This window comes from Nilaparvata lugens, chromosome X (assembly GCF_014356525.2).
Source record: "Nilaparvata lugens isolate BPH chromosome X, ASM1435652v1, whole genome shotgun sequence".
Taxonomy (NCBI): Eukaryota; Metazoa; Arthropoda; class Insecta; order Hemiptera; family Delphacidae; genus Nilaparvata; species Nilaparvata lugens.
Window position 1 is genome coordinate 66,130,062 of NC_052518.1, and position 17,121 is coordinate 66,147,182.

At 34.2% G+C, this 17,121-nt stretch overlaps 1 protein-coding gene across 1 annotated transcript in view; it reads right to left on the bottom strand.

Moving 5' to 3' along the window:
* The window catches only part of LOC111062253 (terminal nucleotidyltransferase 4B-like), a 71,832-nt gene that overhangs the window by 43,601 nt on the left and 11,110 nt on the right, over positions 1 to 17,121 (bottom strand). The window contains exon 5 of the mRNA XM_039441390.1: positions 4,629 to 4,772. Coding sequence (XP_039297324.1) covers positions 4,629 to 4,772 — 144 coding nt within the window. The remainder of the gene's footprint in view (positions 1 to 4,628; positions 4,773 to 17,121) is intronic.

Here is a 17,121-nt window from a genome sequence, read left to right on the forward strand (position 1 = left end):
TATGTGTGTTGAAGACAATGGAAATCTTCTAAAAGATCCTACTAGCATTAGTAATTGTTTTAATGACTTTTTTGTGACAGCAGTAGATAAATTTGTAAGACCGAATATTCCTGATAGGCCTATAAACACATCCAATCATCAAAACTGTGATTCCACTCTTAAATTCAAATTCAACTATATTTCTGAGTCAGACTTGATAAAAATAATAATGTCTCTCGAAAATAAACTTTCCTCAGGGCCGGACGACATCCCAATCACGGTTGTTAAAGCAGTCTTACCTGCAATTATCAAACCCCTGAGTCATTTGATAAACTCATCCTTAATATCTGGACACTTTTCAAATACTTTGAAGATAGCCCGGGTATTTCCTATCTTTAAAAAGGGTAATGTCAAGGATCCAGCATGTTTTAGGCAAATATCGATTTTATCTGTTTTCTCAAAGATATTTGAGCAGGTAGTGTATATTCAATTGATGGAATACCTGGAAAAAAATAATTTAATAGACAAGGAGCAGCATGGCTTCCGATCGGGGAAATCCACGGTAACAGCCGGAGTGGATTTCATCGATTCTATCATCAGTGCTATAGACAGGGGAGATAGAACTATAGGTACGTTCTTAGATATGAGCCGCGCTTTCGACAGTGTGAGGCATGATATGTTGATAGACTCATTAAACACCCTGGGATTGAACGGAAAGGAACGTACTTGGTTCTCCTCCTATTTGAAAGATAGGCAGCAATTCGTAGAGATTGAACATATAGATGAAACTGAAACGCTGCGCTACAAATCAAATATCGCTCCAACATTAGACATTTGAATTATGGTGTGCCTCAGGGGACAATATTGGGCCCGCTGTTATTTATCTGTTACATCAAGGGGTTGCCTAGAGTTTTCCAAGAGCAAGCTACTTTGTGTCTCTATGCAGATGACGCTAATGTCATCTTCTCAGGTAATACATTGCAAAGTGTAGAAGAGACATCCGCAACTGACCTTTCTCTTATGAATAAATTTCTCAATGACAGGAACCTTCTTCTAAATGGGGGGAAGTCAGTCGTAATTTCATTTTCGACGAATCAGAGAAAAAATGAAATTTGCCCAAATGTCCTTATTAATAATGAAATGTTGGAATTAGTAAACGGTACACGATTCCTGGGTTTAGAAATCGACAGTAATTTATCCTGGAATAGTCATGTTTGTCAGGTAGTCAAAAAAATCTCCCCTAGGCTGTATGCTTTAAGACAAATGTCAAATAAATGCAGTCTTCCAACCATGAAAACGCTTTATCATTCACTGGTACACTCCCATCTGGCCTATGGTTTATGCATCTACGGAGCCACGAAAAAAAGCAATCTTGATAGAATTCTCATTCAACAGAAAAAAGCACTCAGAATAATGATGAATCTAAAAAGAATGGACTCTGTAAAACTGGTTTTTTCGCAGCTTGGCATTCTTACAGTTTACGGACAATATGTATTTGATGTGATCATGTATGTTAGGAATTACCCTGTGGAAGAGCTACGGAATGAGACTCATGGGTACAATACTAGATTTGGGAGGATAACGGAAAGACATAGGTTAGAATTTTTTAAGAAAAAGACGCACTACATGGGAAGGAAATACTTCACAATGCTGCCTTTAGAATTACAGGCAATAGAGAACATTAAAAAATTAAGTATAAAACTCAAGGAGTTTTTAATATCATTGTGTCTGTACTCCCTGCAGGAGTTTGCAGATAGCACTGCGTGTTTGTGATTGTTGATTATCGATTTTATAGGAGGTTTAAGACTTACTCTTCTACTACATTTTATGTTTATGTTGTTTGTATATTGACGCTGTTCCTAATGTACCTGTACATGTTTATGAATAAAGTTTTTTTTCAATTCAATTTCAATTCAATTCAATTCAATGAATAAGTCATCACCAGTCCATCCATGTAGTTTACTTTAAATATGGTATTCAGTTTGTTTTATTATTACACTGATTTATTGATATGACAAATAGTATTTTCTGAATGTCAAGTAAGCAGCACAATTACCATTTTTGACCTTTTGTATTCTTCATGATGCTTCATCATGACATCCTTTCTTGTAGTTATTACTTTGTATATAGATTTTGTATTATTATTAATATGAATATCATTATTTTTATGAATGTCAAGTTAGCAACATAATTTTTTGAGCTTTTGTATTCTTCATTATGCTTACACCAATACATCTTTTCTTGTGTTTCTACTTTGAATATTCAGTTTGTTTTATTATCAATACACTGGTTTATTGACATAGTCATTATTTGAATGAATATATTTTTATCAATACACTGCTTTATTGATTCAAAAAATAGTATTTTATGAATATCATGTAATTCACACAATATTTTCAAGCTTTTGCATTCTTCATGATGCTTCATCATGACATCCTTTCTTGCAGTTATTACTTTGTATATAGATTTTGTATTATTATTAATATGAATATCATTATTTTTATGAATGTCAAGTTAGCAACATAATTTTTTTTGAGCTTTTGTATTCTTCATTATGCTTACACCAATACATCTTTTCTTGTGTTTCTACTTTGAATATTCAGTTTGTTTTATTATCAATACATTGGTTTATTGACATTGTCATTATTTAGATGAATATATTTTTCTTAAAATACACTAATACAATAATAATATTTTAATAAATACAATAGATTAAATTTTTATGTGTCATTATTTGAGCAAATCCTATTTCAATCACAAAGTTTGATCATATGGCTTATGATCCCCAGAGTCATATGACTTATGATCATATTGCTCATCCCCAGGGGCCTGTTTCATAAAAAATTTAAAGTCTTGTAATACAGGAACAGCTGATTTTAAAGCATCACAATGTAATAGGAGTGCAGATTCTCCTGTATTACGAGTATTATACAATGGATAATGGAGTATAATGGATTTTAATATAATTAATTATATTGTATAATTGGACATGCCATGGAACAGGCCCATTTATCAGTAATAGTGGTGTTTCATTGTGTAAAATGGGGTAAGTCATAATTTTTTTTTGTGTCAATTGAGGTAAGTCAAGTATTTCAATGATTTAATTAATTATGTTAATTACTTTCAAAAGTGCATTAACCAAGTATTAGAAGTAGTCATCAACTTTAAACAAAAAATAAAAACATGGTAAATCATATAGTTTTTTCAATTTCCCAAAAACTGGAAAAACTGACTTGTCCCCTTTTACATGCCGACCCACGCATTGTCAGAATGAAAATTTGTGAATATTCCTATACGAATTGAAGGTACTCTCTTTCGGTCTTCGACCGCGATTCTATAAACGAAAGCGTACCTCAACATCAAGAGAAATTTTATATAAAGTTAGTTAACACCAGATAAAGAGAATGCATTAGATAAAGAGAAGCACCCCAAACAAATACATTCTCGAGTAACTTTTGGAATCTCTTAAACGACATTACTGACACTAATTATTGAGGATATCCAAGCAACTAGGATGTTGACGCGATTTGCGTTTGAATGTTTCCGCTGTATTTTAGATTCGTTTTAGTTATAGGCCTACACCACTACTTGATGGGAGTGGTTTCGCTCATCACATTGATCCCCAGCACATCGACAGCTAGTTGCTTGGATTCGACTGAAGCTCCATGTGCTAGTAAAACTGTCGGTCGGAAAGTAACACTCTCGTATTGTGGGTTTAGAATTTGAGCAGTTCGACTCAAATCCAGCCTTTTAAATTCTTTTTTAGGAAATAATTGTCGAATATTTCCAGGAGAAAAATCATTCTCCAAAATTAAAGTCTCTTATTGTTTAATAGTGAAGTTATCACCGATTAAGTACCGTGGAGAAACTGTTAAAATAAAACCACATAGTTTTTCATCTATTCGAGTTCTCATCAAAAAAATAGTGCAACAATGTGTGAATAGAGAAGGAGAATACAAGTGTTTATTGCAGTGAAGAAAATCCTGTCATCTCCTAAATCGTATCTTCACCTCCGACCACCCCATCTTCTACAGGAGACTGCAAGGTATCATTCGAGTAGTATTGAAACCTGGATTATTTGGTGTCATTTCTTCAATTTTCTGGATGTTATGTTGTTAGCACGGAATTTCTTGATATATTTCTACATAGTTTTTAAATCATACAGTTCTCTAATATTATTAGTTCATATTTGAACCAGAAATAAATTCGTTGTATAAGAGAAATGATTTCATTTTATCTTGAAATTCTTTATCGAAATCATGTAGCATATTACCACCTTGCCATTTAAAAAATGGAATTTGAAGCGACAGAAAAGTAGTTTTTCATACAGATAAGATCCCAAATGAAACATATTCTCAAATTATCCTTGTAAAAGGAATATTAGGCTGTTTCCATACTTTCCACCAACTCTATTATTTTCTATTCCGTAGCCTACATGTTAATTTTAAAAGTTAGAATTATTAACAGTATACAGATTATAGAGCATGGAAGATATAGTTATAACAAATGTCTTATACCTATAAATATGCTTATTAATAACAAGTATCAACAATTAAATTTTGGCAAACGTCCTCGGGAACAGATGACAATTCCAAAAAAAGGCGAGATTAAAATAAAATTGAAATGTATGCTTTCCTGAAAGTTTATACCTCTTTCGAAATGTAGGTGCCATTCTCCTTGACACGAATGGCCGTCTTCAGGTAGTTGAATTGACGGCCATACAGCTCGAAAAATTCGACAAGCAACACTCCCAGGTTAGCGTTGGGCAGATGGGCGTCAGCGCGCCTGTGCAACTACAATCACAAGTCACAAATCAGTAAATTTCACTAAATACATCGGCAACATTCGTCAGTTTCAAAACATCAGAAAATTCAAGCAGCGTCAATTGAAATATAATGTGTTCAGCAAGGACGTTTGGTAACTTTCATTCAAATCATCAGTGAATCATACCATTCGTATGCATTGAGTACTCATGACAGCTAAAAAATCCATTATTCAAATTCAAATATTTAATACAAGTACATAGCACAAGTAAAATTAGGTACAAGTATCTAAGAACGGATTACACACAGTTATGTACCATTAAAGGTTCGAATATTCATGATTCACTGTGAGAAAAAATAATTCTGTCAACTTAAATTGAAAATATCAATTGAGAAATACGACACATGAAAATTGAATACAAACCTTTGTATTTGATTACAACCTTCAACCATGAACATACCAACATGCAATTAGCAATATAAAACTACCCATTTCCAAATATTATCGGAGGGAATACCTACTATTCAGCAGCTCCCCATAACATACATCTACATTGCACATATATCAAAATTAATTGCAGTAGAAAAAATCATCAGTTACTGAACCATTCCAACAGATACACAATATTCATAAAACAATAAAAAAGTACAGGGTTGAGATTTTCTGTACAATGATCGATAGTCATTACAATGATTTTCACTTTTTTGAACAAAATAATTTATTTGTAAATCATAATTTTCATACTCTTGGATTATAAATATCCAAAAGAGTAAATTGGTTGAAAAAGGTGATAGTATAACAATCAGCAAGTGTTATATTCAGGTGATGTCTAAAAATATAGAGCTGAAATAATCGATCTATTAGAACAGCGTAGATGCTCAATTTTTCAAGTGAAAATCAGAATAATAACTATGAATAATAGGAAATGAGCAATACATAAACAATATAAATAATAGTAATAATAGGGAATAATTCAATTGGATGATAGGAGACTTGTAAGAAACAAAACATTTTTATATTTATTTCAGAAAAATATAGACATACATTGATAAATAAAATGTAGACCAAATAAGGCACAAATTCGGATACATTTTCTTGAACACTGAACAGTGTTCACGTTTTTTTGTCGAAGTACATTGAGTCAAATCGTGTCTTTCACATGGTGACTCCTAGCCAGGAACCTCCTTTTGTCACGTCTTTTCCCCTCGAGGCAAGCAGAAACCGGCTTGGATCGAGATACTAGCGGACAAATCGCCGCTTTCACATGGTGATTCTACGTCTCTCCGGTCACCACTTTTTCTCAAAAACTATCTTTCTTGAAAATGAAGATAGAAAGATTCTGATTTCGGATTTGGATTCAGCGACCCCAAATTCTTAAAAGCGTAAGTCCCGTTTTCGAAAATATCCGAAAACAAGGAAGTTATGGCTGTTTTTAATAAAGCTTTCTTTACAGTACATACGTACTGTAGCTATTATATATAATACAACTTACACTGTATTCGTGTAAGAAATTTGGTAGGATATTTATCTTGATTTCTGAAAATACCCCAAAATAAGGGAGTAAGATAACTTTGAAAAACCAAAGTTTTCCTGCCGATTGAAGAAACATTAAAAATTAGTCTAAGACATATTATGTCTTAGACTAAAAACGTGTAACAAATATCAGATCACTATTCAAGCTATCAAGCTTTTCATAAATTTATTTGTTTCCAAATGGCAGAAGGTTTGCGCCCAATGTTTTCACTTAAACATTTCTGTGATTAAATTTTGATAGAACACATTATCGTATTGATCTTCTAAATCCAGTTTTCGTAAAATTGATTTTTTACCGTTCCTATGAGTTCTACCAGGTTCAGCACAACTTCTGAAATAACATTATGTTTGATTCAACAGAATTCATAAGGACGACAAAACATCGAACAACAAAAAAACGCTTTCTGAGTAACTGGCTTTAACAAAGCATGGCTTCACGAAATACAATACGATAATTTAGAATAGTTGGTACAATGGTTATGCTTTTCGCATTATGGCAACGCTGAGGATTTAGCTCAGCGACTGAAATCGACAAGCCATGATTATGTTTATCTTACTCATGATACAAAGTATCGAACTGCTTTGTACTATGATACTTGGTTTTCATTCCGTATCATTCTTTAATAAAAATAAAACAAGATTCCGGTTTCAAAAGCATCAAAGTCGCCAGGCTGGTCTGAACTATTCATGACTTTTTCAGTATGCATTATCCACTCAGCAGTTCTAATACACAGACATCACTTGGAATGGTATGATATTTTCCATTCTTTCAATTCCTATTATTACCATAGATCGATTCAGATCAGCACAATGTTTATAGTGTATGTTCATATTAGATTTTTCTGATTGTTAAAAAGAAATAGTCAATAATTGCTGGGAATTTAAAGTGATATTCAACGATTTGAACCTGATAAATTGGATTGTTGAATGACAATTGAAATTCAGTGAAGTTTACTGTACAACATTCCTTTTCCTTCTATTTTATTGGGTGATGAGTGGAGATGATTTATGATTTCATATTTGGATTCATCTTTTCATAGTTCAATATTTTTTGGAAAATAAAATGAATTGAATTAAAATTGAAATCCGTGCAACTACAATAAGCCAGCTAATATAGAGTTCAGGCGGCACAAAACTGGAGCAATCAATTATTATTTGAGTAATCTATACAGGAAATTGAGAAGCCCGCTAGTTTTGCTGATGTTATTAAACTACATAAAAAATAACACCAGTTGACCAAACTTCAAATAATGTCAGGAAAATACAAGCAAAATAGCATGTTGCTCTGCTAAAACCTTTTGAGTTGAAAGGGGACGAGAAGCAAAGGAGTGAAAACATAAAAAGGGCTTTAAAAGAGAACATTCCACAAAATACAATATTAGGGTCAAGAAAAGTCAACGTGCAGGTGAACTTCTTGTAATTTTAGACACATTAGACAATAAGAGAAAAATACTGCAATACAAGAGCTTGCAAACTTAAAGTTTAAATTGATGCATGATGGCGTGCGGATCTGCCACTGGCGATGCTTTCAGGCATCCTTGCTGGTCTTACAGATCAGAGTCTGCTGGCTTTTCTCTCGGTTATCGGGCCATATGAATAAAGTTGAGCATTTGCTTATAATTCTAAAATATGGAGCATTTGCTTCATTTTCTATGAATAAACGTGAGCAAAACATTTTGCTCATGCTCATCAAAAAAATAGTTTGAGCATTTGCTCAAAAGTAAAAGCTTTTGCTCAAAATTGTATGAATAAACTAGAACATTTGCTCAACTTTCGAAGCAAATGCTTCAAAAAAGGTGAGTCTAGTCTAGAGCAGCTTATCACCTTTTGCTCATAGTAAAATGGCTCAACTAATTCGTATGAGGAAGAGGAAACCAACCAATAGTTGAGAACTATAAAACTCTTTTTAGATTCAACCATGTTATATATCACCATTATTCATACAAAAGTATAAATACAAAAGATATAACTGATATAAAGATAGCCATCACAAAATAGGAAATGGACATTTAAGAAGATGAGAGTGTAGACGATTATAGGAAGCTATTGATATTATAAGAATATGCTGAAGATTATTATAGAGATGACATTTTTTCACGCTATTATTTCAAAATTCTAAACTCAACTAACCTAAAACTCTATTAATAATCATAAATAGAAAACAGAGCAGACGACGCAAACACAAGCGGTGCACCCTACTTGCATATTTAGCGCTTCCGTAAGCTATAAAAACAGATTAAGGCTACAAAAGCGAATCAGCTGATGAAAAATCTTTAAAATACGTGAGCATTTGCTCCAGAGTTCAGGAGCCTAAGGTAAGAGTGTAAGGTAAAGCTTATTCATATAAAAATGAGCAAATGCTTTTGATTCTACATTTTGCTCATGAGCAAAACCTTATTCTCCATGCTCTTGCTCATGAGCATTTGCTCTGGTTTTATTCATATGGGCCATTGTCTCTGTTTTGAATACCTCAACCCACCTCAACAATATGTTTCAACATGAAACTGAACAGTTCCGACCAACAGATCCTCGTCTACTTGGGGCGAACACTAACGATTGGCCTACTTGTTCATTTGAGATTGTTCAAACATGTGTGTACAGACATTTTGTGGCATCGGCAAAAGGCTTCGAAAAGAATTCCTTTTGTGGTTAGGTGTTTGCATCATCGATATTTTGTTGCTAATTTCTCTTCGCTGCTCTATTTGAGGTTGGATTATTTTTGTATCATTGTAATTTGTAATTTTCCAGTGGTTTATTTATTGTTAATGGTTGTTTATAAAAAAGTTATTGAACGTCAAAATTTGAGGCTCGATTTTTATTTATATAGATGATAGTACGTTTCGAGGGAGAAAATCTGGTGTGGCGCACTCACACAACTTTCCTTGCCATTATGAAAATTGATCATCTGACGCTAGTGTTCCCGCGCATCTCAAGTCTACTACTAACCTATTCAAATTTCAAAGATCTGAGCCAGCTGGTGACAGGACAATAACGCTGGAAACACACGAGGTCTGCTATCTCTTCATAGTGAATTATTTAATAGAATCAACAGTTGACAACAGTTTGCAATTGAAATAATCACATTTTCTCGAATTTCGAGCTTATTTTCAATTTTAGGTGAAAATGTAACTGAACATTAATTGTAGAGATTTTTATGCTCAATCTTTTCCACTTGAATTTTTTTGTTTAAATTGTATCTGAAGCCTGAAAGTTGGGAATCTAAAATCAAACTTTGCATAGATGGGGTGGAGCTCCTGAAATTTTTACAGATATAGGAATGTGGCAGTTGATGGAGCTTATCAATGACTAAATAAATAAATTTGATCAAAATAGTTGGAGCCGTTTTCGAGAAAATCGCGAAAAACCCTGTTTTTGACAACATTTTTGCCATTTTAGCCGTCATCTTTAATTGAATTTGATCGAAATTGTTCGTGTCGGATCCTTATATTGTTATGACCTTAAGTTCCAAATTTCAAGTCATTCCGTTAATTGGGAGATGAGATATCGTGTACTCAGACAGACAGACAGACAGACAGACACACACACACACACACACACACACACACACACACACACACACACACACACACACACACACACACACACACACACACACACATACACACACACAGACCAATACCCAAAAACCACTTTTTTGGACTCAGGGGACCTTGAAACGTATAGAAATTTACAAATTGGGGTACCTTAATTTTTCGGAAAGCAATACTTTCCTTACCTATGGGTAATAGGGCAAGGAAAGTAAAAATTGAGAAAAAAAAATTGAAACTTCTTCGGGACTCGAAACGAGTATCTTTCGCTTTGAAGCCGAGTGCTTTACCCTTACGCCACGTGTGCTGTTGGAATGGATTGTATGGAAAAAACTTATAGCCTCCATCAACATTATCCTTACTCCTACTGGAAGAGTTTGTGTCATCCCGTAGCCTATCTATCTTTTCAGTGATAGAATGAAAATAAATGTGGCATATTTCATTTAAAAAAGATTCAATTCGACACGTATTATTTAAAATGTTTGTTCAAAAAGCTTAATAATATAGCTCTTCAATTGGGTTCAACAAATTTCCGTTACTGATACACGGATTTCAGTAGGCTACATACGGTACCGTACCTAACCTTCATCATACTTGAAAGCATCTCTTATGTTAAGAAAAAGTTGTCAATATTTCACCGATTTAGGAATTTGTCAGCGAAACAATATAGTATGTTGGCTATATTATTGTATTGATTTCATTAAAAATCAAAACTCTTACATAATTTAACTCACCGCTCGTACCGGCGGCGGTAGTGTTGTATGGTAGATGGGTAGATGGTAGATGTGTTTAATATCGTATTTAAAGATGACACAAACAGCTTTTCGAAAATTTGAAAGACTGAGAATCAATAAAATGTTGATATTCAAAACTTAACAACTGACAATAATATAATATTATCACAATCGCTATTAATAAGCTGCCAGCATTTGTATCAAAACTCTGGTATCGAAGCATGAGCTTCCTGTATCGAAACACATATTGCAACACATTGTTACCAGCGTATCAATTTCTTTATGAGCTTCCTTTATACAAACACATCTACAACAATGTAGGTATGCCGTATGATGTACCATGAATCAAATTTAAACATTAATTCTGGAAAATCTAGAAAGAAAATTGAAATTTGGGCTTCGAGGTGCACGATTTTGATATTTTTAGAATCTATGTGCAAAATTTGGAGATCTAAATCATTACAGTTTTTCCGGTATGCAATCCACAAGTTAACATGTTTTGATGTGAACAAACACTACTCTCTTTTATTATATATATATTATATATATATTATATATATATAATTTGTAGCACTTAACAGAAAACCACCACTGCCCTAAACCTCCGGATCAACAATCACAGGGCTTCCTTTAAAAATAATACTTCCCTACCCATCCCCACCCATGGCTCTAAGCACAACAAGAACTTTGACCAATGCTTCAAAGTCAAAGTCCTTGCCACTCTCCCTCCCACAGCCCCCTCCATAGATGTCAAGACGAAAGAATTGGCTTTTATTTGGGAGCTTGGAGCTGCTTCCAGTCCTGGTCTTAACAGACAGCAATAGTACCATAACTATCAACTCTACTCCAACTGTCCAATTAAATTTAAATAAATTTCATCATATATAAGAAATTTCACAGCTATCAAATATATAATAAATTTTCAATAAAAATAAAAATTAAAAAAAATAAATCTAATTCCAGTTCAATTCTATAATTCCATTTTCTAATTTTATTCTACTTCATTTCGGATTTCTAATTTTAAATCTCCTCTTTTCTATCAATTCATAATCTACACCTTTCCTTATCCATAACCCACTCAAATTTGAAATCTCCCGCTTGAAATAACCCATCATGGCCCACCAACTGATCCCGTAGTGCTCCTTCAATCAGTGCGCCTCCATTCGTCTGTGCTCTAAGGTCTGCACAACGTCTCTACCGCGTCTCTGTGGTCACGACCATTAGAATGTTCAAATCTCACCACTTCACTTCCTGGTTGATTGACAAAGGGGGCCCACCCAGCTCCCCGAAAATTCTCGTTTAAATGTAAGTTTTCAAGTGTTTTTAATCTATCCGGGTCGGATATATATATATATATATATAACCCAGCTCCCCGAAAATTCTAGTTTAAATGTAAGTTTTTAAGTGTTTTTAATCTATCCGTGTCGTGTGTATCCTGTTTATATATATATATAATATATATATATATATATATATATATATATATATATATATCCGACCCGGATAGATTAAAAACACTTGAAAATATATATATATATATATATATATATATATATATATATATATATAATATATATATATATATATATAAACAGGATACACACGACACGGATAGATTAAAAACACTTAAAAACTTACATTTAAACTAGAATTTTCGGGGAGCTGGGTCCCCTTTGTCAATATATATAATTAGAATACTAGCATGATTAATTTCTGTTATAAAATGTTCTTTAATATGTGAGTTGAGAATTTCCAATTCTAGTGATAATAATGTGTAATATTTCTTCTATATTTGGTTTTGAAACATTTAAATTCAAAAATCTGCTGTGTGAACATATTTTTGGACTGAAAATTTTATGAAAACAATATTACAATCTTGTGAACAAGACTTATTTCGGACTATGTGTAACCCTATCTACATTCGGGAGAGGAATAGCACATGGTTATGAGGCGAATCATCTGCTTTTTTCCAAACGTGTGGAACATGTGTATTAGTCTGTTTATTAGTCATTATCAATATTTTCAGTTCAATATTTGTAAGTTCACTTATTCATTAAATCGTATTTGAAGTATATTTTATATCATAGGAAATTACCTATCAATTAAATGTACTATAGTTAGTTACCTTATTTTTTTCCTTTGTCTATCATTTTAATCATATACATATAGTATGAGGGGAAGATACAATAACGGCAGAAATGATAAAGGCCGGTGGTCCACCCCTTCTCAAAGCTTTACATAGTTTAATTGTTCAAATTTGGAGAGAAGAAGAAATGCCTGAAGATTGGCGGATGGCGGTAATCTGCCCTATCCATAAGAAAGGAAGCAAGACTGACTGCTCAAACTATAGAGGTATCTCCTTATTGAATATTGCTTATAAAGTCCTAACCAAGATAATAGGTAGAAGGTTGATGCCTTATATGGAAGAAATTTTAGGGGACTACCAAGCTGGATTTAGACCAAACCGATCATGCACAGACCATATATTCACTATCCGTACAATTTTGGAAAAATGCCATGAGTATAATATTGATTTGCACCAATTATACATAGATTATAAGCAAGCATTTGATAGTGTGAAAAGGAATAGTCTGTTAGCAAGTATGATTGAATTCGGTATACCTGGCAAACACAAGATTAGTGAGAATGACTTTGAAAGGTACAAAGTACCGAGTGAAGATCCAGAGAAGCCTGTCCAACAGTTTCTTGGCAAGTAATGGACTTAGACAAGGAGATGTATTATCGGTCATGCTATTCAATATTAGTTTGGAAAAGGTTATACGGAGTTTGACAGTTAACCCAAATGGAACCATCATGGATAGGACTCTACAATACATGGCATACGCAGATGATGTGGTCCTACTAGCAAGAAATAAAAGAGCCCTACTGGAAGGATTTGACCAACTTAAGACTGGATCTGAGCAAACAGGTCTCAAAATTAATAATAATAAGACAAAATATATGCACAATAGTAGAAAAAATACCCAAGGGAATGAAAGACGTTTTGTGTTTGGAGACAGTAGTTTTGAGAAGGTTGAGGAATTCAAATATCTGGGAGCTGTAATAACACAAAAAAACGAAGTCCCAATAGATATCAAAGCTAAAGTATCAGCTGGGAATAGATGTTATTATGCTTTAAAAACTTTTATCAATTCCCGACTTATCTCAAGAAGGCTAAAAGTGCAAGTTTACAACACTGTCATAAGACCAGCCGTACTATATGGTGCAGAAACCTGGGTACTTACTCAGAGGGACGAGACCATACTCAATGTCTGGGAAAGAAAGATCCACCAATAGTGATGGAGAGTGGAGGATCCACCTATAGTGATGGAGAGTGGAGGATCCGCACTAACCAAGAGTTGCGAGAGCTCTACAACAACCCAGACATTGTAGTTGAAATAAAAATGAGACGTCTAGGTTGGTTAGGACATGTGGAGCGCATGGATGACTCAAGGAGCGCAAAGAAAGTCCACAAAATGAATCCTGGAGGAAGAAGACTGAGGGGAAGACCAAGAATGCGAATAAATCAGAGGATGGAGAAGGAAAGCTCAAAATCTGGATGAATGGAGAGGCATATTGCGGGAGGCCAAGACCCTCAATGGGTTGTAGAGCCGAGGAGTAGTAGTAGTATATAGTATGAATAGTATGAATAAGAATAAAGAATCATTAGAATAGAGAAAAGATAGAAAATTCTTCATTGTTCTTAGTCTATGGTATTTTCACTATGCTATTAGTTAACGTGAACTCAAACCTCACTCGAGCCTTGATCCCCCAAGATGATAAACCGGCGAAATCACTCAAATTCAGTTCATTCACAAACAATTAATTTCATAATTTTAATTACATTATATGATAAACTAAAACCTCTACAAGTTCTCTTAGTCAACTTTTTCATCAGTAGAATCCAACTCAATTCATGACAAATTTCTTTCAAAACATTCGAGAGGTGAAAAACGCGAACGTGAGTCACCGGAAGCGGAAATGCAAGCTGCAAAAAAGGGATGTGATTCACGGAACGACGAATTAGTACAACTTATTGAGGCTACAATTAAAGGACTGCTCGAGGAGAAGTTCAGTGTGCTGGCAACAAAGGACGATATTTCGGGAATAGCTGCACTAGTCAATGGTCTTAAGCAGGAAAATAGTCAGCTCAAACAAGAGATTCAGCGCTTGAAGGAGCTAAATAATCAATTTACTAGTAGGCTTGACAATTATGAAGATCGATCAGCGGCGAGATGCTGATGGGTATAAATAAATTGTCTAAGTGCGATAAACAGATAGATTTTCGAAGAATAAATGATAGTTTAGTTATAAATGTATAGTAATGATATTTAAGTTAAATATAAGTTAAGTTAAATACCTCCTTACTTGAACGGTAATAACTGTAATAATGAGTTTGTGAATTTGATTAATATTATATGTACACTAACTCAGTTTATAATTTTGTATTATATGAATGTACGGATTGGAACAGGGAGGGTGATAAATGATGAAAGCTTACTTGAAAATAACGACAGGATTTCATTGCAGAGAGTTTATAAAGATAAAGAGCTAAATAATAAGGGACGTAGGCTTTTAGAGCTATGTGAAGATTATAATTTGATTATTATCAATGAGAGAACATCAAGTGATAGGCCAGGGGAATTAACGTTTATTGGTAGCATGGGAGTAACGGTGAATGATTTGGTTGCGGTGGCAGATTTGTTGAATTTTGTGAACGATTTTGGTATTATAGAAGTCATACTCAGATCATATGCCGTTGCGTTTGCAGCTCAGAAATGAATAATTGAGAAATGAGAATGATAACAACAGTAGATCCTTGCCGAGAAAGCTTATATGGGGAAGAAGTGATGGGCGTTTGTTTGAAGATAAGGTTACAGAAAGATTGTGAGAATCAGTAACTGGCAATAATGAAGACAATCAGATGGCGATAAAAAAAAGATTGCGATTGCATAGAAAAGGCGTCAAGCTCATCATTTCTACAGTGTCAGGGTCATGCTAACTTTAAGCAGAGGTGGTTTGATAACGACTGTGAGAGAGCTCGAGATAAAATGTTTAGTCTGTTGAATCTATTTAGGAACATTGAAAGATTTGTACATTGAGAAGGGAAAGATTTACAAGAAACTATGTCAGACTAAACGAGAAACGTATCATGCGGATATTTACGGAGAGTTGAATAATGCTAATGACAAAGAAATTTTGGAAGGCGATAAGATTTTTCAAGAAACCATCTAGACGAATGGCTACCTAGCATAAGCTCAAGATAATTGGGGTGAAACATTTTCAAAAGCTATTGAATCCACCGTTGAGCGCTGACCCAGTCCTGTACGCAGAGCCGTTGCTTTTCAATGATATTCATGATCGCGACTTCGAGTTGGATGAGTTGAAAGCCCTCTAACGAAAGACAAAAAAAATAATAAAGCAGTAGGTCAGGATGGCATCCCATATGAGTTTTATAAGAATGGCCCAGACGAATTGTTGAGAAGAATAACGGGATTATTCAATAATATTTATAAAACGGCAAACGTCCAAAGTTCTTTCCAAAAATCAATAGCTTTCACTCTATACAAAAAGGGAGATCAGACTGAGAGCTACAGATGAATATCTTTCATAGACGCAATAGCAAAACTTTTCGCTGGTAATTTATTGAGCAGATTAGAAAAGTGGGTTCACGTTAACAAAATACTAAACGAATATCAGGCAGGTTTCAGGAAGGGATATTCCACAGTCGACAATATATTCAATTTATTATCGATAGCCAAGTTGAAAATTAGTCGAAAACGAGGTAAACTCTTCTGTATTTACGTCGACTTCTCATCCGCGTTCGATACGGTGGACAGACGAGCGCTTTTCTACAAACTCTCGTGCATGAGATAAGATAAGATAATTATTGACAATTGTTACAAGGCTGTTGCCTATGAGGGATGTCATCAAAGTTTTTAAAGATGCTCAGTAACTTATATTGCGGAAATAATGGAACCACTTCACGAGTATGGGGTGAGGATGGTCTGACGGAAGAGTTCAGTACAGGAGTAGGCTTAAATCAGGGCTGTCAATTGAGTCCTCACTTTTTTGAATGATTTGGAGGGTGAATTGGGATGTGGAGCAAGAGTGGGAAATCTAAGAATAAAACTTCTTATGTATGGTGATGATATTGTTTTACTAGCTGAAACAGAAAGATTGATATTCAGCCTAGAGATTTACTGCAAGCGATGGAATCTAAGAATTAACTTGTATAAATCTAAAATAATGGTCTTTAAAAATGGCGGAAGGCAAGGGAGACAGGAGGAATAGTTTTTTGACGGAAATCGGATAGAAAGAGTTAACGAATATAAGTACTTGTGAGTAATTATGACATCAACCCTTAGCATGTCTCCTCATCTTGAAGATAAATTGGGAAGTGTGAAAACAGGACTAAATGCTGGCTGGGAGCAATTAATAAATAATAGAAAAGTACCATTGTCGGCTAAGTGGGTTTTATACAGATCTGTAGCAAGGGCAATCATGGTTTATGCTGCTTAGGTGTGGGGATATAGAAAGTTTGAACAGGTGACAAAATTGTG